The sequence below is a fragment of the Carcharodon carcharias genome, chromosome X (assembly GCF_017639515.1).
Source record: "Carcharodon carcharias isolate sCarCar2 chromosome X, sCarCar2.pri, whole genome shotgun sequence".
Taxonomy (NCBI): domain Eukaryota; kingdom Metazoa; phylum Chordata; class Chondrichthyes; order Lamniformes; family Lamnidae; genus Carcharodon; species Carcharodon carcharias.
Window position 1 is genome coordinate 23,607,791 of NC_054507.1, and position 25,802 is coordinate 23,633,592.

Below are 25,802 nucleotides of genomic sequence, written 5' to 3' on the forward strand. Positions count from 1 at the left end.
TACGACAATCAACAATGTTTTCATGGTCATCATTAAATTTTTAATTCCAGATTTTTTTTATTGATTGAATTCAAAACTGAATTCGAACCCAGGTCCCCAGAGCATTACCCTCGGTCTCTGAATTACTGGTCTAGTGACAATACCATTATGCCACCATCTCCCCTATTGAATTAATCTAGTCTTACTTCATAGTTAAGTACTTTAAATTACTCCAACTGACTCACAATCTCTTTGCTACAAAATAGCAGGGTATTTGTGTTCTATGGGGGAGATTTTTGACAGCTTGTCAGGCATTAGAGACTTTGAGGCAGCCAAGTTGGGGTCCTCAGTTGAAACATCAGCTCAAGATTAGCCTGAGACACCATCTTGCTAAAGGATTTGATGTTTTCACTAAGGATGGTTGCTCAAAGGATCATTAGGCAGCTGATTGTCACTTAAATTGCCTGTCAGCAATATTGTGTGCAGTTTTGGTATCCTTATCTGAGGAAGGATGTACTTGCTATAGCGGGAGTGCAGTGAAGGTTTACCAGCCTGATTCCTGGGGTGGCGGGACTGACATATGAGGAGAGTTTGAGTCGTTTAGGATTATATTTGCTGGAGTTCAGAAGGAGAGTTGGGGGGGGGGGATCTCATAGAAACCTATAAAATTTTAAACAGGACTAGACATGGTAGATGTAGGAAGGATGTTCCCAATGGCGGGGGAGAACCAGGGGTCACAATCTGAGGAAACTGGGAGACCATTTAGGACTGAGATGAGGAGAAATTTCTTCACCCAGAGAGTGGTGAGCCTGTGGGATTCGCTACCACAGAAAGTAGTTGAGACCAAAACATTGTATGTTTTCAAGAAGGAATTAGATATAGCTCTTGGGGTGAAAGGAATCAAAGGATATGGGGAGAAAGCGGGAGGAGGCTGTTGAGTTGGATGATCAGCCATGATCATAATGAATGGCGAAGCAGGCCTGAAGGGCCAAATGGCCTACTTCTGCTCCTATTTTTGATGTATGTTTCTATGTATGTCAGCGCTTATTAAAGTTTTGCATTTTGGTAGTCAAGAATTCACCAACATTCTGTCAATGTTAATTTTGGAGATTGAGGACTTCAGCTAAAAATACAGCGTGTGCTACTTTAGCTTACATGACTCACCACAAGAAACTGAATACTTGGTCATAGGTATCTTGTTCGGGGTACTCCACAATCTGCAAGAGGAATCAGAGGAAGAGGAGGAGCACCAGCTACTGCAGAAGAGAGCAACAGAAGGAAAGGAGAGGTAGACTCTTTTGTCCCATGGGCACAGACCAACTCCCGTCTGGATCTCAGCACTCAGACCTCCAATGCCACGCCATCTGACTTGGACCCTGAGCCATTCTGAAACCTGACGCTGCGCATCAGCTAGCGCACTCCATATCTTCATTGGAAGAGGGTACGTGAAACCCACATATACTGCTCCATGAAAGTTGCATTGAATCAGCACCTGAGTGCTAATCCTGCAGTTGTCTGTTTTAGCACCTCTGGGCAAGTTCAAATTATGGCAATCACCAATTCAAAACAAAACTGTATTATAAAACCAGATTTTCATAAAAGGCACAGTACCCATTTATCACCTTCAGAGGACAAGCCACCAATGACAACACAGGCAGACACTTGGATCAAATGTTCACCATGAGTCAAACAAAATGACGCCTTCCAACAGTCGGTCATAAATGATCTTAATATTGTTGATTTCTCAGTTTATTAACTGAAAGACAACTCTAGTGTCTGGTGGGAGAAGAGGCGTGTTGATATTCTGTGTGTATGTACACTCTTGCCCTCACTGTTCCAGTCAGATGATGGCCTGTACCTGGATATTGGCTTTATCTTTCTTACTCCAGGTGTTGGCAGACCTGTGGTGTATCTAACATTGTGGGTGGAATTTTCCCAGAATTGCACTAAATGCGGTAGCGGACAGGTAAAATGACTGCAGCCCTTCAATGACGAGTCCCTCAAAGAACTGCTGGATGCCATGGAGACCCGCTGGGATGTGCTCTACTCCCGCTCCGGCCGCAGGATAAGTAGCAATGTCACCAACCCGGCTTGGGAGGCGGTGGCAGTAGTGGTCAGCGCAAACGCCCTGAAGAGGAGGATAGTCACTCAGTGCCGCCAAAGGATGAATGATCTCCGTTCCGCCAGGGTAAGTCACTCTTTTCATCACTCCCAACTCACACACTCACAAACCCAGCACACATCCACAGGACTCTCACTCACTGCCAATGCAAGGGACATTACCATTTACTCTTTCACACACACCATCATTTTCTTCATCCCGTCCATGGGACCACTCACCACCCACACAGGCCAGGCATACCTATCATCTGGCCCTGCAGGTGTCCTGATACACTCTTCCCATCTCTATACATGCAGGACAAACTGGCACATAACAGAAGGGAAAGGTCGCAGACAGGTGGAGGGATGCCGGAAATCAAAGTTCTGACAGAATTCGAAAACAAAACCATCCAGCTAGCCGACGATGACCAGGACCGGTCCTGTGCTAACGGTGAGGTGGCTGCTGCTCTACCAAGTGAGGATCCAGCAGTGCAACATCCATCAGACAACCATGCCGTGAGTGATGTGCCCTCTTTCACAGGCCACTGCCATGTACTAATTATCTCTCCTTGCTTTTGCAGGCATATCTGCCAAACAGCCGATAGAGTCCATGACCCAGGGCCGCCAATTGAGCTCCGAAGAAACCTCTGAAGAGGAATCTGAAGTCACCCTCCCTGAAGTCCCATCACACCGCTCACCCACACCCTCCACCAGCGCAGAGAAACACATCTCGGTGGGACCGAGCTTTAGAGTAGCCTCGGGATCACAATCTGGTGAGCACATCACACTTCCTGATCCACAGGAGGTGGAGGCAGGGACTTCCCAGGTCCCTGGCACTCAGAGGATTGCTGGAGGCCAGAGCATTGCTGAGTCTGAGTCAGATGACGAGCCTCCAGACTCGGTCATGTCACAGCTGCTGGAGCTACAAAGACAAGCTCAGGAACATCAGGAAGAGATGTCTGTTGCACTCATCAGATTGCAAGGCACGATGGAGGAGTCCATCCGTCTTCAGGCTGAGGTGATAGCGCTGGCATTGCAATGCATCAAGGTTAACACTGGCAGGGTGGCGGCCGCCATGGAGACCTTGGTGCAGGTTGTTATTCCTGCACTGCTGCGCGGGCTTAACTCCATTGCTGACGCCATAGTTGGCCTTCAACAGTGTGTACATAAGAGGGGTGCTAGGCAGCTCGATCTCACTCCAGCCACCCCTTCCGCTCACGGAGTCAGCCAGGGGCCCTCGGGCACCCATAGGGAGGAGGATCAGCAGGTGCACACTCCGGGGCCATCCACCCAGGTGACTCTGGGAGTAACCGGCCCATCTGACTCCCCTCTTCCTGTGACATCCAGCTTCACAGGCCGAGGAGGGTGCCATTGCCACACAGCAGGACCCCGAAAGCAGGCCAGGGCCCTCCAAGTCTTGGCCCTCCAGAGGATGCCTGCCAAAGTAATCACAGGCAGGGTGTCACAGTCAGCAGGCTGCCTCCACCTCTGCAATATATGTCCGGGGAGCACCAAGACATAGCAGCACAGTTAGGAGAGTTAGGTAAAAGTAGTTGCACAGCCTGGCCATGGGCGTTGATCACTTGTACACACTGTTCACTATTGTCAATAAACTCCTAAGAATGTCACCCTGCCTTGGCTCCTTGTTCTGATGAGCACTGCTCTTGTCACTCAGATGTGAAACCTTTCTGCACAAGATAAATGGGAGGTGTCTCAGTCCAGGGCCTCTTCCCTGTGCTCTGTGCAGCCTTCAGACCACAGTGATGGTCCAGCCTCACATTCCCTGGAAACATTACTGATGCCTGCACCTCAGTAGTGCTGGTCATTGCTGCCAGAATGTAGTGGGCAGGTGCCACAGAGTTCTCTCATTCTCTCTGTGCTCTCAGCACCTTTAAGGTGAGGCTGGCCCCCATCACACCAGCATCTGCGACCAGTGATGTTATGCACCAGCTCCTGAAGGGCTGAGGTGCTGAAGGCAGACACAGCATCAGATGCGTCTAAAGTTTCATAGCTGTGTCTGAGATGGCCCTGACCATGGAGCACAAGCGAGCTGCCCTCAGCCAGACAGGAATCAGACATTCTCAGAGACAATGTGTAGATCTATGGAGTGTCCTCATTGCATGTTGTCATCATCCTCCTGCGATCAAGTGACTATTAGGGCCTCCACTGCATCTCCATGACAGGAGCATCCTCACAGCCAACGTTCACAACTGCACTGTAAGGATCTACGGGGATACCTCACTGCATGTCATCATTATCCTCCACAAACCTGGCAGCTATGAGGGCCTCCTGAGTGTGCCTGACTCGTCTAGCTGGTACTAGAGCCTCATCCCTGTCGTCGACACCACCAAGGACCCCTCACGCTCATTCCCATCAGCATCCTCCTCATCGGAGGAGACATGCAGCTCTTCCATCTCCTCCTCAGCCAGCTCCTCACCCGTTGCAGCACCAGGTTGTAAAGGGCGCAGCAGATGACAACGATGCGTGACACACCCTGCAGTCTGTATTGCAGGGCTCCACCAGACCGGTCCAAGCACCGGAACCACATCTTCAGCACCCTGATGGCCTGTTCCACCAAGCTGCGAACTGCTGCATGAGCCTCATTATAGAGCTGCTCTGCTGCAGTCTGAGGCCACCGCATGGGTGTCATCAGCCACGGCCTCTGCGGGGAACCCTTGTTCCAAAGGAGCCAACCCTGCAGTCTCTGTGGACCCTAGAAGACTGCAGGGATCTGCAAGCAACTCAGGATGAAGGCCTCATGCACACTCTCTGGAAACCGTGCGCACGTCTGCAGGATGCGCTTCTAGTGGTTGTATACCAGCTGCACATTGAGTGGAAACCCTTGCGGTTGATGAAGCCTATTGAGTGTAGCAATGGAGACCTGAGCACCAAATGAGTGCACTCAATCGCACCCTGCACCTGTGGGAATCCAGAGATCAGAGCGAATCCAACAGCCCTTGCGCCCTGGTCCCAGGTGAAATGCACAAAGTTGGTTGTCCTGGAGAAGATGGCATCCTTGACCTCATGGATGCATTCGTAGATGGCGGACTGTGAAATCCCACAGAGGTCACCTGTGGAACCCTGAAAGGAGCCACTGGCATGGAAATTGAGCGCCGTGGTCACTTTCACAGTCACTGGCAGTGGATGCCCTCCATGTCCCCGTGGTGCCAAGTCCTGCAGTAAGTGGTAGATGTGAGCCACCAGGTCCCTAGACATGCGCAGTCATCAGTGGCACTGGTTCTCAGTCATCTTCAGGAATGGCAGGCGGCGTCTGTAGACCCTGGGTGTCACTAGGCGCCGACCAGCCATGGCTCCCTGTCACTCCTGGGCAGCATATGCAGGAGCCCCTGCTGCCCCTTCTTCATGAGGTTGCTGCTCCTGCCTTTGCGTGGCCAGGTGCATCAGTCACTCTCTCCTCCATCTTCTACAGTCTCTGTAGGCCATCAGGCATACAGCTCGGTCACCAGGGTCCATGATCCTGACGTAGTCCTCCTGCAGCATGAAAGAGAGAGAGATGTGGTTATCATGGCTGTACTTAGCACCTTTCCTGGCCTGTGTGACCGCTCCTTTACGCTTCCTGGAGAGTGCTAGTCACCCCTCAGATGGCCAGAGATGAGTGCGCTGTATGGCTGCCCTGTCAACCTGCGACATGGGGGACATTGGTCCATACCAGGATGCTGAGATTGCAAGGGGCTGTGAGTGCCTCCAGCAGTGACTGCTACATGGCTAGCATTGGCGAGGAGATTGTACAACGTGTGCAGTCCAACTGCTCCGTGGTCCGATCAAGTGGCAGTGGACTCGAAGTCTGTGCCGGGGGTGGGGGTTAAGGTATGACTTGGTGGTCCATTGGTGCCTCCACATTGCTTGCAAGGGTGGGCAGGCTAGGAGCCTGATCCCAATCAGATCTCTGGCTGCACCAGATCTGTCTTAGCTGCAGATGCATGATCAGTTTGTACAGGTGTCCCTGATGCGTGGCCACTCCACTCGCTTACCCTGCCCCCCACCTCGATTGCCTCTGTGTGGGATGCAGCACCAGGGCAGCGCTTGACACCACTCCCCACCCCCCTCAGCAGTCACCTACGGGGCTAGGCATCAGTTTCCCCCACCCCACCGGCACCCCTGAAGCCTGTAAACAACAGGCGAGCTGTGGAGAATGCTGCTGCTCGCTCACCTCACTTCCCCCAAGGCAAAGGCAGCCAAGTGTACGTTGCCTGCGTGCTATTGTGAAACATATCAGCATGCTTTCCCGCCGATGTGGATGGACGATACGAGGGGTTCCAAGAGCCTGGTGGGATGGCATTTTAATTATAAGCTAATGTATTACAATTAGCTCCCCACCGACCAATGGCGAGAAATGTGGCCCACCATTGGCGGGCTGAGCAGAAGATCGCGACCCACCTTCACACTGTCATGAAGTGGGTCCCGCCATATTTTCTGCGCACACCGCCTATCACACCCGCTGCCAGCGGGCTCAGAAAATTCTGCCCTGTTTGTTTTTAGTCCATATTTCAAGTATTTGCATCTCTTTTTTGCTTTCCCATGTTTTTTCTCCACTCCATCTATTTTCATGCCCCTTTGTTCCTTTAATGACTTTTCATACTCTGACTGATTTTGCTTTCTTCTAAACATATTCCCCACCACTTTTCGCAAAGCCTGGTTTCTGCCATTTCACTCATTCACTCCTCAGCAATCCAGATATTTTCACTTGGTTCTCTGTTCACTTCTTCCCGTTACATGTCCCCACTCTTCATTTTGTTTAGTCCTGCTCAGGGACTCTCCTGTTTTCTAGTATCCAGTTCTCATGTAGGGGAGCGACATCCAATTTTTTTGCCTGTCACTTCTCCTTTCAGATGTGGCCGTGCATTTCCAGCATCTTCTGCTCCTACTTCACATTGCCAGTATTTGGAAGTTTATCCTTTCTTTTTGCTCTTTAATCTTCTGCCACTTCCCTGCCTGGAAGAAGTTCTATTCCTCTTAAAGTCATGACTTCTGTGCATTTCTTTTATCCTATTCACTGGTTAACTTTTTCTTTTCTTTGTTAACTGTATATTCACCAAAACATTTTTTTTCACAGCCAGGTCCTTCCCCTCGGCAGCTGTTCTTGATGATGTCACATCATCCACTCTCTACCATGAACCATTGCACATACCTTCATGACCTCTCTCTTCAGGAGAATCAGTTCAATGTATATGACAGTTCTTCTGGTTTTCACTTCCACATCATCCCTCGTCTCATCTGTCATTTAAAAGGACCAGAATTACAAGCAGCTGTTGGATGCCAACCAATCCCCAGATCCCTCAGACTCTTGTTAAGTTTGATAATCAAAAATCTGAATGTTGCGTACATGTGTGGGACAGCAAGTCATAAAAAATGGGGATAAAGACAAGAAAAATATATGTCTTGCACATGGCTTTGATAACTCTGATGGATAATCAGGATGGCAGATGATTGGAATGTGAGTAACATTTTGATCATCCTCTTAAAGCAGTGTCTTGATAGGGAAGTGGCCCACCAAAGGAGGGTCAAGACTTACAATCAGGAGCTAGCATAGAAACTATTCCACATTGATCAATTCCACTGATTTTGTTTATTGTTCCCCAGCCACTTCCCCCTGCCCGAGTTCTGATATTTGAGGAGCAGCCCACAAAATAAGCTCTCACCACGATATTTGAAATTAACAGCTTTTGGATTACTGTCTCCTGGGTAACTAGATTATTTGGATAAGGGGTGGAAACAGGCTGACCCAGGGGGTTAAAAGAAAGGATAAGGGCTAATTTCCACTCTGAGAAAGACATTACATTTTGAGGAACAGTGAACTTGTGTGTATGATAGATCATTATAGCTGCCAGGAAGAACTTCTCAGTACATTTAAAGGGCAATTTTAGGAGTGGGAGTCACAAATCCACTTCATTGAATTGATCTACATGCAGGATGGGCTATAATGCATGAAAGCATTACTTAATTGAAAAGTGGCAATTTTAACAGTGGGCATCAACTGCTCTTATAAAACATGTACATTTCTTATGTTTTGTCTGCTAATAGCTATAATTACACAGAGCAAAACTAACATACAGTGCACTTTGTAATCTTCACACACCACCACACACTTCACTAAGTCCCATTTTTCCCATCACCTCCCCCTCTCTTTCTCTCATGCTTTGAAATGTTGCTTGGCAAACACACACCAGCCATACTGCCAGGGATGACAGGGCACTGACTCATACTGCAAGATTGGGGGAGCAGTAGCCGTAACACGATAAACAATATCAAGATTCTGCATCAGTTTTCATCAAATTATAAAAAAACTATCAGCATACGAGAGAACCAGATCCTTGCAGTTCAGACACCATCATAGAATCACAGAACATACAGCACAGGAGGAGGTCATTTGGCCCATCGTGTCTGCCTTGGCTCTCCAATTGAGCATCATGACTTAGTGCCATTCTCCTGTTTTTCTCCCTGTACCCTTGCACATTGTTTCTATTTAAATAATCATCTATTGCCCTCTTGAATGCCTCGATTGAATCTGCCTCCATCACACTTCAAGGCAGTGCATTCCAGATTCGAACCACTTAGTGAAAAAGTTTCTTCTCACATCACATTTACTTCTTTTGCAAATCACTTTAAATCTGTTGTCATGAAAATATAATAATTTTCATAATGTTGTTGGGATTTATTGTAAAGTAGGAATAGTGGAGTCTGGATTGTGTGCGCGTGTGTATGGTGTGTGTGCGCGCGCATGTGTGCGTTAATTGAATTAGAGGCAGCTGGTCTGAAGGCTTTGATGTATCAGAAGAGAAGCTAGATTTGAAATGCTAAATAAGTAAACATGGCTGAAGTTTTGAATGTGAGATGTAAAGGAAAGTTTGCATTTTTAGATGAACCAGAGAAGTCTGAATTTCAAAAGAGAGGGTGAAATATTACACTTAGCCAGAAGAAGCCAAACAGTGTGTTTATTTTTCCCAAAGCTTACTGATAAAATTGATACTATGAAAGATTTATATTATTAGAAAGTAAGGTCCAAAGACATATTGAAACAATAAAATTTGCATTCAAAGAGGAAAATATGTATAAAGGAGAGAAGGCTATGTGTAAGAAGAAGGCATTCTAAGATCTAACAAGTGTGAAAACCCTCCAGTCTCTATGTACTAAGCTGCTACGTCTAGGAACCGAAGCGAAGATAATTCACTGTGAATATCCCTGTCCAGGGTATTGTGCGCTTTGCCTGGGTCTGTTAAAATCTATTTTGTTTTTACTGTTACCTTAACCGGGGTGTAACTTGGAGTCAGATTAATTAGGGGAGCTAGGAGTTTCCATAGTAGTAATTTGTAGACCTATGTATGTGCTTAAAATTATTTCTTTTATTAATAAATATTTCATTTAGTTTTGTAAAACACACTCAAACTCGGTGGACTTATTACTGCTGAATTCAAGGCATGCATCTCAAAATAAAAATACAAATTGCAAAACAGTTGTGGCAGCTGTTTCAATTTTCTCTCTGGGATTTGAGCAGCTGAGCATTAACCATCTGCTATGCCTTAACACAATTTGGGGGCTCATCTGGGATATATTTGAAATTCCTTGATTGGTTTGGAGTTGGTGAATCTTAAGGTTACAAGTACAAGAAGCACTTTGAATTCAGGAGTTGGGGTGAAGTATTAATAAACAATGATGAGGGTGTATAGTCAGGATTATCCACAGGATTGGGATGGGGAGTTCCATTCTTGTTACTTCCTATTAAGGATACTCCTAATGTGTCAATTGGTTTTAGTCCTTTTGAACTAGCTTAAGGTCATGAAGTAAGGGGACCACTGAAATTGATTCAAGAGAAATTGGTGGGTCAAAGTTTGGAAACTATTCTCCTGGATTATGTATCAAACATCAGAAAAAGATTGGACAGAGCAGGTGAGTTATCTAGGGGACATTTAAAGGTATCACAGCAAGTGATGAAAGTGAAGGCAGACAGGAAAGCTACAGCTCGTAGTTTTGTCGCTGGGGAAAAAGTGCTAGTTCTGTTACCAGTACTCGGTGACTCGTTAAAGGCAAGGTTAAGTGGGTCTTACAGGATTGAAAAGAAACTGAGTGAAGTAAATTACTTAATAAATACTCCAGATAGAAGAAAGAAGCAGAGGGTGTCCCCTGTAAATATGCTTAAAAAGTACTGACATGGAAGAGGACCAAAAGGAGGTGTTAGTGATGGTAGATAAAGAGAAAGAGCTAAAAATGCAGGATTCCGAAATTGATTTTCCTCTAATCGAATTCGATAATTGAAAATTTAAATGTGATATTGAGTTCCAGACAAGTGTCAAAGTGATTTGGAGAAGCTACTGCACTCACACAAAGTTATTTGTGGGAATAAGCTGGGGAGGCCAAATTTAGCTATACATGATGTACGTGTAGAAGTTTCGTCTTTGATAAGGCAACATCCTTATAGATCGAATCCGGCAAAGTTATCACAAGTGCAGAAAGAAATTGAATTCATGCTTCAAAATTATATTATTGAACTAGTTGCAGTAATTGGAGTTCGCCTCCCGGTACCGAAACTAGATGGAATACAAAGACTGTGTGAACTATCGAAAGGTGAATGCGGTGACAAAAGCAGATTCATATCCTATATCACAGTTTGTCTCACTTTCTCAATGCAATCTTCAATCAACATTTATCACAAAGATTGACTTGCTAAAAGGATATTGGCAAGTATCATTATCGGAGAGAGCAAAGGCTTTTATGATGCCAGATGGACGATATCAGTTTAAAGTCATGCCATTTGGTATGAAAAATGCACCTGCAAAGTTTCAAAGGCTGACAGACAAAGTAATTGTAGGTCTGAGCAATTGTGCTGTTTATACTGATGACTTGATAGTTTTCAGTCAAACGTGGGAGGGGCATTTACAGCATCTGGAAGAATTGTTTTGTCGATTACAAGAAGCTAATTTGGTGATGAACTTGGCTAGAAGTGAAATTGCAAAAGTGCAACTTACGAATCCAGGCCATACTATTGGACATGGTTAGGTGTCTCTGAGAGATGTGAAAGTCAAGGCTATCATGGATTCCCCCCATGCCTACAACAAAATGAGAATTTTTGAGATTTTTGGGCATGAGTCGGTTTCACTGGAAATTTGTACCAAATTTTAGCAGTGGGTTTGTTCCATTGACTAAACTATTTAAAAAGAAGTTTCAATGGATACAGGAGTGTCAGAAGGCAGTTAACAGTTTGAAAACCGTATTAACTACAACATCTGTTTTGGCAGTATCCATTTATGCCAAGCAATTTAAGTTGGCCATTGACACAAGTGATGTAGGGATTAGGGCCATATTGTTACAAGATGACAACACTGGAATTGAGAAACCGATAGGGTATTTTTCACAGAAGTTTAGTGTACAACAGAGAAGATATTCAATGATCGAAAAGGAAACTCTGGGTCTGGTATTAGCATTGCAGCATTTTGAGATTTATGTGCCAGACAATTCATCAGAAACAATTGGTTATACAGACCACAATCCTTTAAAGTTTCCGGACAAATTTTGAGACAAAAGTGCAAGGCTATTCAGATGGAGTTTATTACTGCAGCCAGGACGGGAGAAGGAGGCCCCCCCACATGACCAAACGTGCCTGGGAGGAGGTGGTGGAGATAGCAAGTCCCCACGACCTGGTGCGGTGCACCTGGATCCAGTGCCGCAAGCATTTCAATGACCTTTTGTGCTCTGGAAGGGTGAGTACCATGTTGGCATTGGTCACTTAATCCAGCAGGTAGGCTTTCCCCCCCCTAGCCACACCCCCTCCCACTCTGAGTGCAGTGGCTGCATTGAATCATTGACAGCGTGTGTCCTTCGCTGGGTGGGCCAGCAGATACTGCCCATGCCGAGGTTACCCTGAGAGGGTGGTGATGAGATGGGTTCTGCCCCTGCAGCATGTGGCACAGTAACACACATATTACTGTTTTGGGGGCAACCTGGAGGATCTGCACCTAGTCGCAGTGCTGGAACTCCAGGACATGTCAAAGTCAGGGTGAAGACATGCTGGGAGGTGAGCTTCAAGCTGGCAGGGCACCAATCCATCTGCTGCCCTCTGCACTCCACGTGCTTGCACCACCTTGCTATGGAAGGTTGGATCGTGTGGGGCCAAATGTGATGTAGGCAGCATGTGGCCAAGGAGGGGTTACAGGCCTGACATCTTTGAGAGTGTGCAGCAGCTGCTGGGTGAGGAGGCACTGGCGCTTTGCAATGCCCCACTCTGGTTGGGGTGGGCCGGCTGTGAAAAGAGTCCAGGTACAAGTAGCACTAATCAATGCTCTTCTCTCCTTTTCAGGAGAAGAATGCACATAATGCCGCCAAGCAGGTGAGGACTGGTGGAGGGCCAGCCCAGGTGGCGATGCTTGCCTTTTTCGAGCAGGAGGCCCTAGATCTGGAGAGGTGCCATGTGCCCAGGTCCACCGGTGTCAGTGAGGCTGGGGTGCTACGGGCAGGTATGTTAGCCCAGCAGTGAGGTCACCATTAGTGTCCCAGCAGCCATGGCACTGCTGAACGTTCAGTGATTGAAGTTTGTAACATGGCTTGACCATTGCTTATGGAAGGATGAGCGCATAGTGATCCGGGGGACAGGGTCGCACATTGACATTATCTCCACGTTAACTGATCCAATGTCCTTGTTCTTCCTTTCAGCATCAGTGAAGCAGGGCCAGGAGAAGCAGCAGCAGAGGTCCCCTCTCACACCTGAGGGCCCTGAAGTCTCTGGCCCACCAGTGTCACACCATCTCTGCCAGGCAGGCACCAGCGCAGATACTAACATATTGGTGGGAATTAGGTCATCAGCTAGTGTCCCAGGGCACAGTGGTGAGGGCACTTCACAGTCACTGGTGGAGACAGAGTGGCCATGGTGCCAACAGTCGGAGGATTGCAGGGGACCAGGCACATGTTCAGTCGGAGTCTGATGATGTGCCTCTGGAGTCGTCCATGAGGCAGCAAACGCTGGAAGTCCAGCAGGGTGTGCGGGATGATCTGGCACAGATACATGAGGCTATGCTTGGCTTGGTGTCCATGGTGGAGGAGTCTACGTCATCACCAATGCAATGAGCCTCATGGCCGAGTCCCATGCGTCCTCCATGGAGTGAGTGGTGACTCTTGTGGAGAGGCTTCTCCAAGAGACCAATCAGGGCTTCCTGGGGATGCCCTCAGACCATCAAGTCCTCACATTGGCATTGACCTCAGCTGGTCAGTGCCAGTGTGGGAGATGGTCTGGGCACCAAGTTTCCCAGCTCGGTGCCCATCCATCCATGGTGAGCAGGGAGGTCTGAAGCGACCTCACGTCGGCGCAGCAGCTGCCTATTGTCTCTACGAGCTCCTCTCAGGGCGCTCCAGACGGGGGCAGCAGCTCCTCTGCCCCTCTCCCAGTGACCGTAGCATCCGATGAGGCTACGACGACTGGGGAGGTGCCAGCTGTGGAAATGGCTGCTCTCCCCCAGGCGGGGCCATCAAATGCTCCATGGGCCAGAGGATGGCCGCCAAGGTCATCGAGGCCAACAGGACAACACAGTGAGCAGGCTGTCTCAGATGCCAGTGCCAGCGAGGGGACAGCACCTGGACATAGCACCCAAAAGCGTAAATTTAAGGCACCTTAGGCACACCACAGGTTTCTGCTTTTGTGTTGCCCCGCAATGAGGTCATGATTAGTTGGTGTGATGTTTAATACCTTTGTCATTTTGTTTCCTTAAGTTCATTTTGTTATATCATTAAATTTTGACATGTGACCCTGGCTGAGGGTGCCTCTTTTCCTCTGCAGATGGATGGTTACCCATGATGTTATGAGTGAGTTGTGTCACATTGAGCTTTATTGACAAGGTCCTTAGTTAATGTTCCTATCCAGGCAGATTTTGCACTCAGTTATCGAGTATGGAACCTGCAGCCCAGGCTTGTCCTGGAGGTCCATCTGTGGTGCGCTCACTGAAGGTTAGCTGCATTAAAGCCTCCCGGGTTTCCCTGCCCCCCTGGAGTATGCCCGGGTCAGCGTCTACCCCCTCAGCATTTCCCTGTGCGTGCTCATCCTCGGACTCACTGCTGGATTCGTGTGCAGCCACAGCATTTACACCTTCGTCCACAGCGTTGCCCCTTTCCAGCGCAAGAATGTGGAGAGCGCAGCATGCAACCACTGTCAGCGACACATGATCTGGGGGCTATTGGAGTGCACCCCCCGAGCAGTCCAGTCATCGGAAGCACATCTCAAGAAGACCGATGGTTCTCTCCACCACAGCCCTTGTGGAGGCGTGGCTCCTATTGTGCTGCTGCTCAGCTTCTGTTCTTGGATTGCAGGGAGGCGTCATGAACCACCTTCTGAGAGGATAGCCCTTGTCACCCAAGCAGCCATCCATCCAGCTGGGCTGGAGCACTGAAGAGCCCTGGCACCTGGGAGTGTCTGAGGATGTAGGCATCGTGGGAGCTGCCTGGGTACCTTGCATTGACTTGTAGAATCTGCAACCTTTGGTCACACACTAACCACATGTTCATGGAGTGGAAGCCGTTCCTGTTGACGAAGGCACCCAGCTCACTCACTGGCGCCTTGGTGGCCACATGTGTGCAGTCGATTGCACCCTGGATGTGGGGGAAGCCAGCAATCGCAGTGAAGCCTCTGGCTCGCTCTGTCTGGCTGGCCTGGACGCAGCGGTCGTGGATAAATGTCAATGCACGCCTAAATAGAGCATCTGTCACCTACTTGACACAAGTGTGGACAGCTGATTGGGAGACACCGCAAAGATCACCCACCGACCCCTGGAAGGAGCCAGAGGCATGGAAGTTGAGAGCAGCTGTGACCTTTAGAGCCACTGGCATGGGGTGTCCACCCACGCAGTTAATGGAGATCTCAGGGTCTATCATCTGACAGATAGAGTTAACTGTCTCCTTTGAGAGATGGAGTATCCTTCGGTACTGCACCTCTGACAAATTGAGGTAGCTGCTTCGCCACCTTTCAACCCTGACAGCAGGATAGTGGCATCTTCTGCGACCCCTTCCGCCTTGGACTTCCTGTTGGCCCTGCGTCCCTTGTGCCTGCGCCTGTCCTCCCAAAGGTGGCTCTCCTGGAGGCTGGATGTGCACTCCTGGCCTCCTCCCCCTTCTGGCCCTCTCTTCCTCAGAGGTAGAGGTGCCTCCAGTGGAGAGCACAGCTCCCATTCCCAGGCTAAGGGAAAGCTTCCTGAAACCTGCAGGCCCCAAAAAGGATCTTCACTGTAGAGTGCTGACCTGAAGGTTGAGAGTCCAGTCCAAGCAGCTGGTATGCATTTAAGTATTGCAACTCACACAGGCAAGTATCAGTAACTTTCCAAATTAAATATCTGACTGAGCACATTCGCAACCCCACTGACCCCTCTTATCCCACCCGCCATGGATGAGGTTTATACAAGTGTGTCCTACCCGCCTACCCATTGCACCCATGCAACGACCTGAAGATCGCACGGGCCCCGAAAAATTGCCATCAATTGGTGTCGCAAGGGCCTTAAGTAGCTTGTTAATTAATGGCGGGCACTCATCGGAGATCATCGCGTTCCCACCCGCTGGAATATCGTGATGGCGTGCGGTGACATCAGGATGCTCGCCCGACATCACCGTGGGTCATTTATGCATCAGCGTGCGGGTCCCGCCCCCACACGCCAATGGGAAAGTTCTACCCTAGGGCGCATTCTCAGCAACACAGCACATGACAGCTCAATGTGGCTTTCAATTGGCAGCTAAGCTATGAAAATGTTCAGGAGTCACGCTTCTTAGCATATGCATATAACCATAATTTTGAAGTTAATTCCAGGAAACTGCACTGTTTTGGTTTAAAAATATGCAAAAACAGACTAATAAAAATTACTAATTTCATCAAGAGTGCAAATTTCCTTTTTGCACTCATCAAGTTTCTGAAACAATGTTAGAACACATTATTCTTCAGTAAGCTTGAGAGTTGTCACCACATGTAATTTATATATAGGCTCTGACAGCTGCCAACTAAAACCTGGAACTTAGGACTGATCGCAATCTGTTTTTTGGATGTCATCTTATAACCAAGCATCTTTAATTAAGATCTATATCCCTACAAAATGCCAATCTTTACTGAATCCTTACTGAAAAGCTACTGTAGCTTCAGCCAAAGGAGGCATGAGGCAGCACCAGCTCAAAAGGAAAAAGGAGAATTACTAAGGTAACAAAGTGTGTTCTGCCAATGGCAAGGTCTACAGCTGATCTTTGGAAGGACCTTGAAGGGAAGAGGTTCAAGGGCACAGTGACTTTGATGGCATGGCGTGGCGACCAGTGCTGAAAGGTGTGGGGTCTTCAACAATGTGGTCACAGATCTCTGTGGCCATCTGCCTGGAGAGACACAGTTTCCTGCGGCACTGGGTCTCAGTAATCTCCAGGTAGCTCCATCTTCAGCGGTAGAAACTGTGTTGCGGGTATGGCCTCTGTATCCTTCCTGTTCCCCTTTCCTCTCCATGACCTCCTGCTGCTCAGAGTTTTGCGGAAGGGGTTGCCCCTCATCGCCACTAGGCCCAAATTTGACAGCCTTCCTTCTGGACAGGTGGCTACCCAATTGTGATTGGCAGACTTGGCCCCTGCTCTTTGGCACCCATGATTTTGAGGGGTGGCAACCCCATTCACTGCCTGTGCACTGAGCGCCCACTCTTTCCACCATCTGCGCAGTTCCATGGGCACTTCCTTTCCATAGGTCGAGTCCTCTTCCTGCCTCTCTGACCCTCTTATGAGCCAGGATAATTCTCTGGGGTAGCCATGACTGGCTCCCCACACTTGTCATGAAAAGCAGATGACAGCCACAAATTACTTACAGGCATAATGAACTTTTCAAGGAAGACCTGTGGTTTTTAAAAGAAATACAAGCAAAGACACTGAGCAAAAGATGGCTGCTAATGTACAGTGACCACATTCTGAAAAATATCTACATGGATTATAGTTGACCGACTGGTCCTGAGAGAACATGGTATGTCACACCTGAGAGGCGTCATGGCCTTCTTCAAGCAGAGACACTTGAAAGAAAGATAAGAGAGATACAAAGGACTGAACTTTAACTTCCTGTGGTTGCAGAGACAAAAGACTGATTACTGTGTCTCAGCAGTCATCTCAAATCCATCTCCTGTCGATTTATATCTCAGAATGTGTAAAATGGTCTGAGATGAAAGAAAACAGACTGGGTGCAAGAAATTTTTTTTTCCCCTTACAGGAATACACAGGGAAAAATTGATTAAAAAGCTAGCTGCAGAGCAGTGCAGTGTGTACTGTGTGAGGGACAACAACAAGAACCACCAGTCACCCCTGCAGAAGCAAGTGAAGTCTCTCTATCTCGCTCTCTGTTGCTAGAGGCAAGGCTGAGCAGAAACCACTATTGAAAGGATAAAGGACAGCCTCTTCAGCTACCTTGCAGAACCAAGTGTCTCCAACTGACGGCAAATCTGCCAAAGTCAGCTCTACTGGAATCAGCTAACTTAACAGCCGCAACGTACCAACATCTACGCCTCATGGACAAGTTTGATTTGTATATTTTTAAACTTTTATTTGAACTTCTAACTTCTCATTTCTGATCTGTGTATATGTGTGTTCGTTTTTATTATTTTTCTCGGATTTTAATAACTAATAAACTTACTCTTTCTTTGACTCAAGAAAGCCTGGTTAAATTGGCTCCTTCTAAAACATAAATACATTTGGACTGGGAAAGGGTGTCCATGGGGGAAGGGATCCCTTTTAAATTAACCTTGTTGCAACTAACCTCCCCACCCAGAGTCATAACAAAATTGGGGTCCCATTCGGAAATTTAACAAATTGGGGGAACATGCCAGGGACCGGTTGTGACAGCCTGTACCCGCTTCTCTACAGCTGGTCAATAACAGTGCATGTAAAATATCTGCATCTCGCAGTTCAATGATGCTCTCTTTTCCAGAGCTGGATAGTAAACTCATTTCCTAACAGACACGGCCTCATAGAGGGCATTTGGTTTCAGCGCCATCATTGGATTCCCCCCGATGCAGGACATCATTGATTGCCATCAAGGTACCTTGGGACTGCCTAATCAGATTCATCAACAGGAAGAGCTTCAGCTCCCTCAACACTTAATTGGTCTGTGGCCACACAAGAGCTTCCTCCATGTGTGCATTCACTTTCCTGGCAGCTGCCATGACTCCTTTGTCCTCTGCCAGTCCAGGCCATCTCTGATCTTCACTCCAAACCCCAAGGTGTGTGGATGGATCCTGAGGGACAAGGGATATCCCGTGAAGAGGTGAATATTCACCCCTCTACAGAAGTCCCAGTCAGAGGTGACACAATCAACGCCACCTGCTCAGTAGAACAACCACTGAGCAGGCCAACAGGCTGAAGATACGATTCCAGTGCCTGGACCGGTCAGGTAGTGCCCTCCAATATCCTCCTGCAAGGATCTCTGTCATTGTGGCAGTTTGTTGCATTCTCCATATCATGGTTCTCCAGAGAAATGTGGACCTTGAGGACTTAAGCCCATGGAAGGAGACAGCTCATCAGGGGAAGAACAGGTGCAGAAGGAAGTGGAGGTGGAGGGAGATGAGACGGAATAGAGAGATGCCCTGGTTCCACAAAGAGGTGACTGGGCATGGCCCAGGGCACAAAGAGTTCATGGGGACACCATGAATGTCAGAGATCTCTTGATTCAGGAATGTTTCAACTGAGCCCCTCTGACCCAGGTTGAGGGGCATGGCATGGAAGGGAGTCTGAGATAAATGCATGGAACACACAGCCTAGTTTGTCTAATCACCTACCATCAATGAAGGAAGCACATCCAAGCAGAGGCTCTGCCCTCACAGTGGAGGATCCTGTTACCACTTTCACTACCTCATACCACATTTCCTGTCACAGCAGGAAATCTGGCATAAAGAGTAATCACTTTTACAGTGCAAAGAGAGTAAAACAGCAGGCAGACACAGTAAGAGCACACACCCCAGTGATTCACTCAGTGCTCCACATGAGTGGCCTCCATGCTCAGCCACTCCTACACTGTGCTCCCCCTGTGGCGTCTGAGGAGGTGGAGGCAGCCTGCTCACTTTTCTCAACTTTTGGTTAAGATGCAAATGGCAGTCAACTTCATTGTGGAAGTGCAAGTGGGGGCACCTCCAGAGGCTGCTGAACCTACATCATTGCAGGGTCAACCTACATCACTGGGCCCTGCCGCACAGAGGCTCCCCACAGTCAGAGGAGCTAAGGAAGACAGGGATGATGAAGGTTGCTCATGGGGGTTGGCACCTTCATCCCTTGCTCGGCACCCAGTGCCTCATACACCCGGTGGATGTCAGCACGCAATTCCAGCATGCACCTTGAGTGCATATGGCTCTCCAAGAGGTTGGCCACTCTCTCTATGGAGGAGCTCATGTGTTCATTGTTCTGAGCCATTGTGGCACACATAAGCTGGATAGACTCCTCCATTCTCAGCTCATGAACCCACACTGCCTTAGGGACCTCTGATATATGGGAACACATCTCCTGCTGATGTTCAAGGTACAGCCATCCTTGCCAGTGACTCCCAAGGCCTTGAGCTATGCCCAGTGAGCAGGGCTGTGTCTGTCCTCCCTCTTCTGAAGGGAACTAACCACTAACCACAGCTCCCTCTGCCTCTGGAACCTCCTCCTGCACACTAGTGATGTGATCATCATGTGCCATTCTATCTACATGCACAAGGACCCAACAAGGTGAGTATACCCGCGCTGGTGGATGGTGCTCTCATAAGCTGCTTCTCCATCTGCTTCGTGCTGGGGGGTGGGGGGGGGTGCGCGCCATAAGTTGGACAACTATGCCTGTGGGCAACACAAGGAAAGATGATGAGAATTAGCCTGGGAGAGTAGAAACCACTGCAGTGCTGAGACCACCCATTGTTGCTTGGTTAGATACTATCAGATGGGGTGGAATGACCTCTTTTCTCTCTGTAATCACCAGGTCCACCAAGAGCTCCCATTTTGCAAGACCCAACTACCTCCTCTTCCACGATCCTAGCTATCTCTGTCACTGTCTGTCCCATTACAGTGATGCAGTTGAAGAAAGCCACCTCTCCTCCCATTTGGGTTCTCTCCAAGATAGTTTGTTCCTCCTGCAAGGAAGAGCAAGATATGACACAGTTGTTCTCTGTCCAATATTATCTGCCCTATTCATTAGAAGCTGCATGTCTCAGTGGTGACAGGTCCTCAGCATCACTACAGCTGAGAGTCATTCTGAGGGGTCAGCAAGTGCACTAGTGTAATTTTTGGAAATTCAGCAGTCAACTTGCACACAGCACAGTCCCAAAAACAGCAACAAAATAAGTGACCAGATCATGTATTTTAGTGAAATAAGAACAAAGTGCTGGAATACTTCTTGAAGACTATTCATATTTGACTCAAAATGTTTTCTGCTCCACAAATGCTGCCAGACATGCTAAATATTTCCAGCACTTTTATTTTTATTTCAAATTTCCAGCATCCGCAGTATTTTGCATTGACATCTACATGGTCTGAATAGCCTCCTTCAGTGCCATATTATTCTATGATTCTATGTTGGTTGAAAGATAAACATTGGCCAGGCCACCAGGGAGAGACCCCCTGCTCTTCTTTCAATAATGTCATGGGAACCTTGACATTCATCTGAGAGGGAAGATGGGACCTCAGTTCAACATTTCAAACAAAAGATGGCACCTCCAAAAGTGCAGCAGGTCTGCAGCACTGTACTCAAGTGTCAAACTAGATTATGTGCTCAAGTCTCTGGAGTGGAGTTGAATCCGCAATCTTCTGACTCAGGTGCCCCCAGTAGCCAAGGTTGACACTTGGGAATGAACCAGAGATCCACCTGGTCTGTAGAACCCAGCTACGCACTATTTTAGCTGAACTTCTGGAGTGTCATACAAGGTGCAATTTTAAAGTCTCATTAAAATGCAGTGATATCAGAACACAAATAGATTTAAATCCTACTTTTGAGCTTTACGGTGTTACTGAGTAGAGATGCGCACTGTAGGGAGAGACAGGGGAGAAAAACTGGAACTGGAGGTCAAAGATAATCCACATGCCATTCTTGCGCTTCTCCTAGTGACTTACAAGTTTATAGATATGGGAGCAGGCTGTCTCAATGTACATATGATTCAGCAGGGAATAATTACAGAATAAATACCTTGACTTTACTCTTGCATGAAGTTTTCTTGCTGTGATTCAAACTCAGGTTGCAAATGGCCAGGATGAGAAAAGTTTTACACTCATTATATTTAGCTTTCTCCTCTAATGCAATATTGTTCAAAGCAGCTGCTCAATAGCAAAGGCATTTGGTGCCCAATGTCATCAGAATATGTGATGGCTTTCACAGTTTGAGTAAAATTCAGTTAAAAAAAATGGAAGCGGCCACTCAAACTGACATTTGTTCCTGCTGGTCAAAATATGATCACACTCAAGCACTCTAATGTTTTCTCCAGGTCCCTCATTTCAAATCCAGTATTATATGAACCACAAGGTAGTGCTAACCAGGGCCTGACTCAGACATGGATACGAAGCTGTAGGGAAGGTTAAAAATAGCTCAGGTGAGGAGCATTAGTCATATAGCTGGCACAAAAGGATCAATTCAACCTGATGGGCTGTAATGTCCTCTTTTCATAGAAGGGGGAACAATTTCCTGATTTCATAAATGTCCCCTGTCCAAAACAGACTGCCTTCTGGCCACCTTAACACATTAACTCTTTCAGACGTGAATTAACTTTTTAAGTACAATTAAAAAAAGTTTAAGTGAAGATTTATTTTAGTATCAATTAAATCCCCCATCCCTCAAGTTTGTTTGTCAGAATTATAAATCCTCACACTCCTAAATAATTAGCAAGATCATTATACATTGCTGGAGCTTCATTTAACTGGCTGATGGTGAATACACAAATTCCCAGACATGTCATTCTGATTGGCCAATGAGAGTAGAATGTAACCTATTTCCACAGCAACTTGGAAGCAAGTGCTCAACTTTAATATCCATCAGCTGACAACAGAATTTTAAAACTTTGAGCAAATAAAATCAACAAAACAAAAATGAACTGTAAACTTGCAGACTGTGCTAGTGTTGGTGAAGAGTACGAAGTCAGGGAGACAAGTACCTCCATAACAAAACTTAAATTAAGGGGAACAGTAGCATAGTGGTAATGATATTGGGCTTGTATTTCAGGGGCCTGGCCTAATACTCCAGAAAGATAAGTTCAAATCTCACCATGGGATTTAATTTAAATTCACTTAATTAATAAAACTGGAATGAAATGCCAGTCTCATTAATAATAATCACAAAAGTACAAGATTGTTGTAAAAGCCCATCATAATGTCTTTCAGGGGAGGAAATCGGTCATCCTAACTCACACGTGATTCCAGATCCACAGCAATGTGGTTGATTCTTAACTGCCCTCTGAAGTGGTGTCACAAGCCACTCAGTTATAACAAACCACTACAGAAAAATACACTGTGGGTTATCTATACTACATGGATTGCAGTGGTTTAAGAAGATGGTTCATCATCACCTTCTCAAGGGAAATTGAGCAATAAATGGTGACCTTGCCAGTGATGCTCACATCCCAAGAACTCGGATAAGAAAAAAGATGCCTAGTAAGAGGCTTTTCCCAAACCATGGCAATTCTCAGTAAGAGGTTTTAACTGTAATGTAAGAATTTAGCGATTCATCCGACTGCACAAAACGTACAATTCAGTTTTTATGGAAATTTTCAAAGCTGAACCTTTGCATAGTGGAAATCTAACGTTTAAGGTACAAACTTTTATTCCTGCACACTTTATCTTGACTTTAGCAATATTTTATTCAGCATTAGCAACTAGACAGTGGCTATATTAAAAACAGTTCCATTAGCACAGCCATAATAAAAACTTCAGGAATCGTACCAGTCTCTTCTCGTGGCATTTACCTTTATATTGTGAATGCATTTGAGATACATGAAATATTAGTCTAATAGTTCTGGCAGCAAGGATGAGAGAAGGTGAAGACAAAAACATCTGAAAATTTTTTGTGACCAAGGAATCATGTACATATTATAGCACAAAGCAGCAAAGTTACTGTAGCATTGAGCGGCCGGAAAAATTATAGCACTTTTTATAATCCCAAGTGAAATGTGAATGCTTCTAGGCCATTTCAAATGGGTAGAAACATTCGTTTGTCCTTTGTTTACCTTCTATTACCAACAAGACTGTGAACCAATGCATTTGTATCAAATCACCAAAGGGACCTCTGCATTTTCAGCATTCAATGCAGTTGGTGCATGTAATCCAGGATGACGTTCGTACTAACAACAGAACATAACCTTGCTGGATTATGTACTGTACATACGAAGTGAAGCAAAAGACCATGGACAGGAGGAGGCGGAGGTCGGAAAAACAATTCAAAGGGCGGAATTCCATAATTGAGAAGTCAGAATTCCTCCAAAAGTGGAAATTTCTCATCCCTGTGGTAGGCGAAGAACTTAACATTTATATAGTGCCTTTCACAGCCCAAAAATGACCCAAACTGCTTCTTAGCCTATGAAGCACAGAAATAATTGACAAAGTGCATCATCAAACATTTCTGTAATAGCAGCTTACATTGAAGTGCTGTGGGAATAGAATGCCCTCTGATCAACAGCAAACGGTCCATTGCTCATTGACAGGTGATGTTTGGAGTTAGGAAACAACATTTCCAAGCGGTTAGGAGTGTCAGCGATTTGTAAAATATACATGCACACACATACCTTCCAGCTCCTCTTTTTCATAATGAATGTTGAGTATTGAACTCGTTCCACCTTGATCTACCACAGCCTCCTCATCGTGCCTCTGCTGGAGATACAGAAAACATTGTATTAAATCACAACATTGCTAGTAAATATATGCCAATGTGTATTATTTAATGCAACAGCCATCCCAATGTACTTTGCAACATAGCCCCGAGTCTGAATCACTCAAAGCGCACCCTGACTCTCTCTTTTCCTAGCCAAGTTCAGATGGAGTGGTGAGCATTGTTGAGTAAAAGCAGCTCAAGACCAGAAAATAGGTTAGATGTCAGGAAAGCAAGCTGCACACATCAATAGGTCCAGTATAAAATTGACAAAAATTATGTATGGTTAATGGAGCAACAATTATTCTAGAAGTCAGGTTTGAAATAGCTCTCACACATTTGGTACACTCTATTCTATACAGTTCTAACAATTAATTTTCATTGCATATTACAATGTTTGTTATACTGTAACAATTCCTAATCTCTGTAGGCTTTTGTATTTGCGTCAACGATCTTATTTTTATTCCTACAGATCGCTTTTATCTACCCACAGTGTGAACTGGGTGCCGCAGTAGATTAGCAACTGCCTTTTCACCTTTGAGAATTTAATTCTCATCCAGGTCCTTGAGGTGAAAGACTGGTGAGTTAAAAATCTCTCTTTATTCTGGGTACCACACCTTAACCAGGATATACTAGTCTTGTAGGGAATGCTGCATGGATTTATTACAATGAAACCTGGACTCCAAGAGTTAAATTACGAGGAAAGATTAAACAAATTTAGGTTCTGGTAGAAGGTCACCAACCTGAAACGTTAACTCTTTCTCTCTCCAGAGATGCTGTTTGACCTGCTCAGTATTTCCAGCATTTTCAGTTCTTATTTCAAATTTTCAGCATCTGTAGTAGTTTGATTTGTATTAGGGCTTTATTCCCTGGAATTTAGAAGGTTAAGGGGCGATTTGATCGAAGTTTAAGATGTTAAGGGGAACAGATAGGGTAGATTGTGAGAAACTATTTGCTAGTTGGGGAGACTAGAGCTAGGAGGCAAGGGCTAAAAGTTAGAGCCAGTCCTTTCAGGGGTGAAATTAAGGAACACTTCTTCACCCAAAGTGTGGTAGGAGTTTGGAACTCTCTTCTGCAAACAGCAATTGATGCTGGATCAATTGCTAGTTTTAAAAAATAGACTGATAAGATATTTGTTAACCAAAAATATGAAAGGATATATGAGGAAAAGACGGGTATATGGAGTTAGGTTGCAGATCACTATGATCTCACTGAATGGTAGAGCAGGCTTAACGGGCTGAATGACCTCCCCCTGTTTCTATGGGCTCCAAGAGTCCCAAGTGAAATGCATATGGACAGTTCTTCGTGGATTCAAGTAAAAGTTTGCAAAACAAAATAATTGTCCTTAACCTGGTACTAAATTAAAAGTCTCAAGACCATAAAGATGACATTTGGGGAAAAGTGGAAAAATTCACACTTGCACAATAGGTGGTGCTGCAAAGTTGGAAAAAAAGAACACTGTGAGGCCAAGAACTTTATTCCTGACTTAAAGAGAACCTAACATCATGAAAGGGGGCAGTGTTCCATTCTGCAGCGCAGACATTCCTCATTTTGATGAGCACACAAAAATAAGAATTTAAAAAAGCTATTTCACCCTTTGCTGCAAATGAGTTAGGACTGTCACATCCACAAAGATGGATAAGATTGTACCTCAGATCGAAAACAAGTGATGTTGACTCTTTCACCTATATTATTTAATTCTACATGCATGCGTGCACGCACACACACAGGTGTTCTTTCATAAAATACATTTTCAACATCTCCTGTGCTAGGTAAGGGTGTACATTGAATTAGAAAGACATGCACCATCTACAAGATTCACTGCAGCAACTTGCCAAGCCTTTTTCCAAACATGCAAGCTCTATCATCTGGAAGAACAAGAGCAGTAGATACATGGGAATGCCACCACCCAGAAGTTCCCCTCCAAG

General features: G+C 46.3%; 1 protein-coding gene across 1 annotated transcript in view; it reads right to left on the reverse strand.

Moving 5' to 3' along the window:
• Positions 1 to 25,802, reverse strand: part of LOC121273232 (electroneutral sodium bicarbonate exchanger 1-like) — a 595,872-nt gene that overhangs the window by 464,966 nt on the left and 105,104 nt on the right. Inside the window, exon 2 of the mRNA XM_041180250.1 lies at positions 23,792 to 23,876. Within this exon, the coding sequence (XP_041036184.1) occupies positions 23,792 to 23,876 (85 nt within the window). The remainder of the gene's footprint in view (positions 1 to 23,791; positions 23,877 to 25,802) is intronic.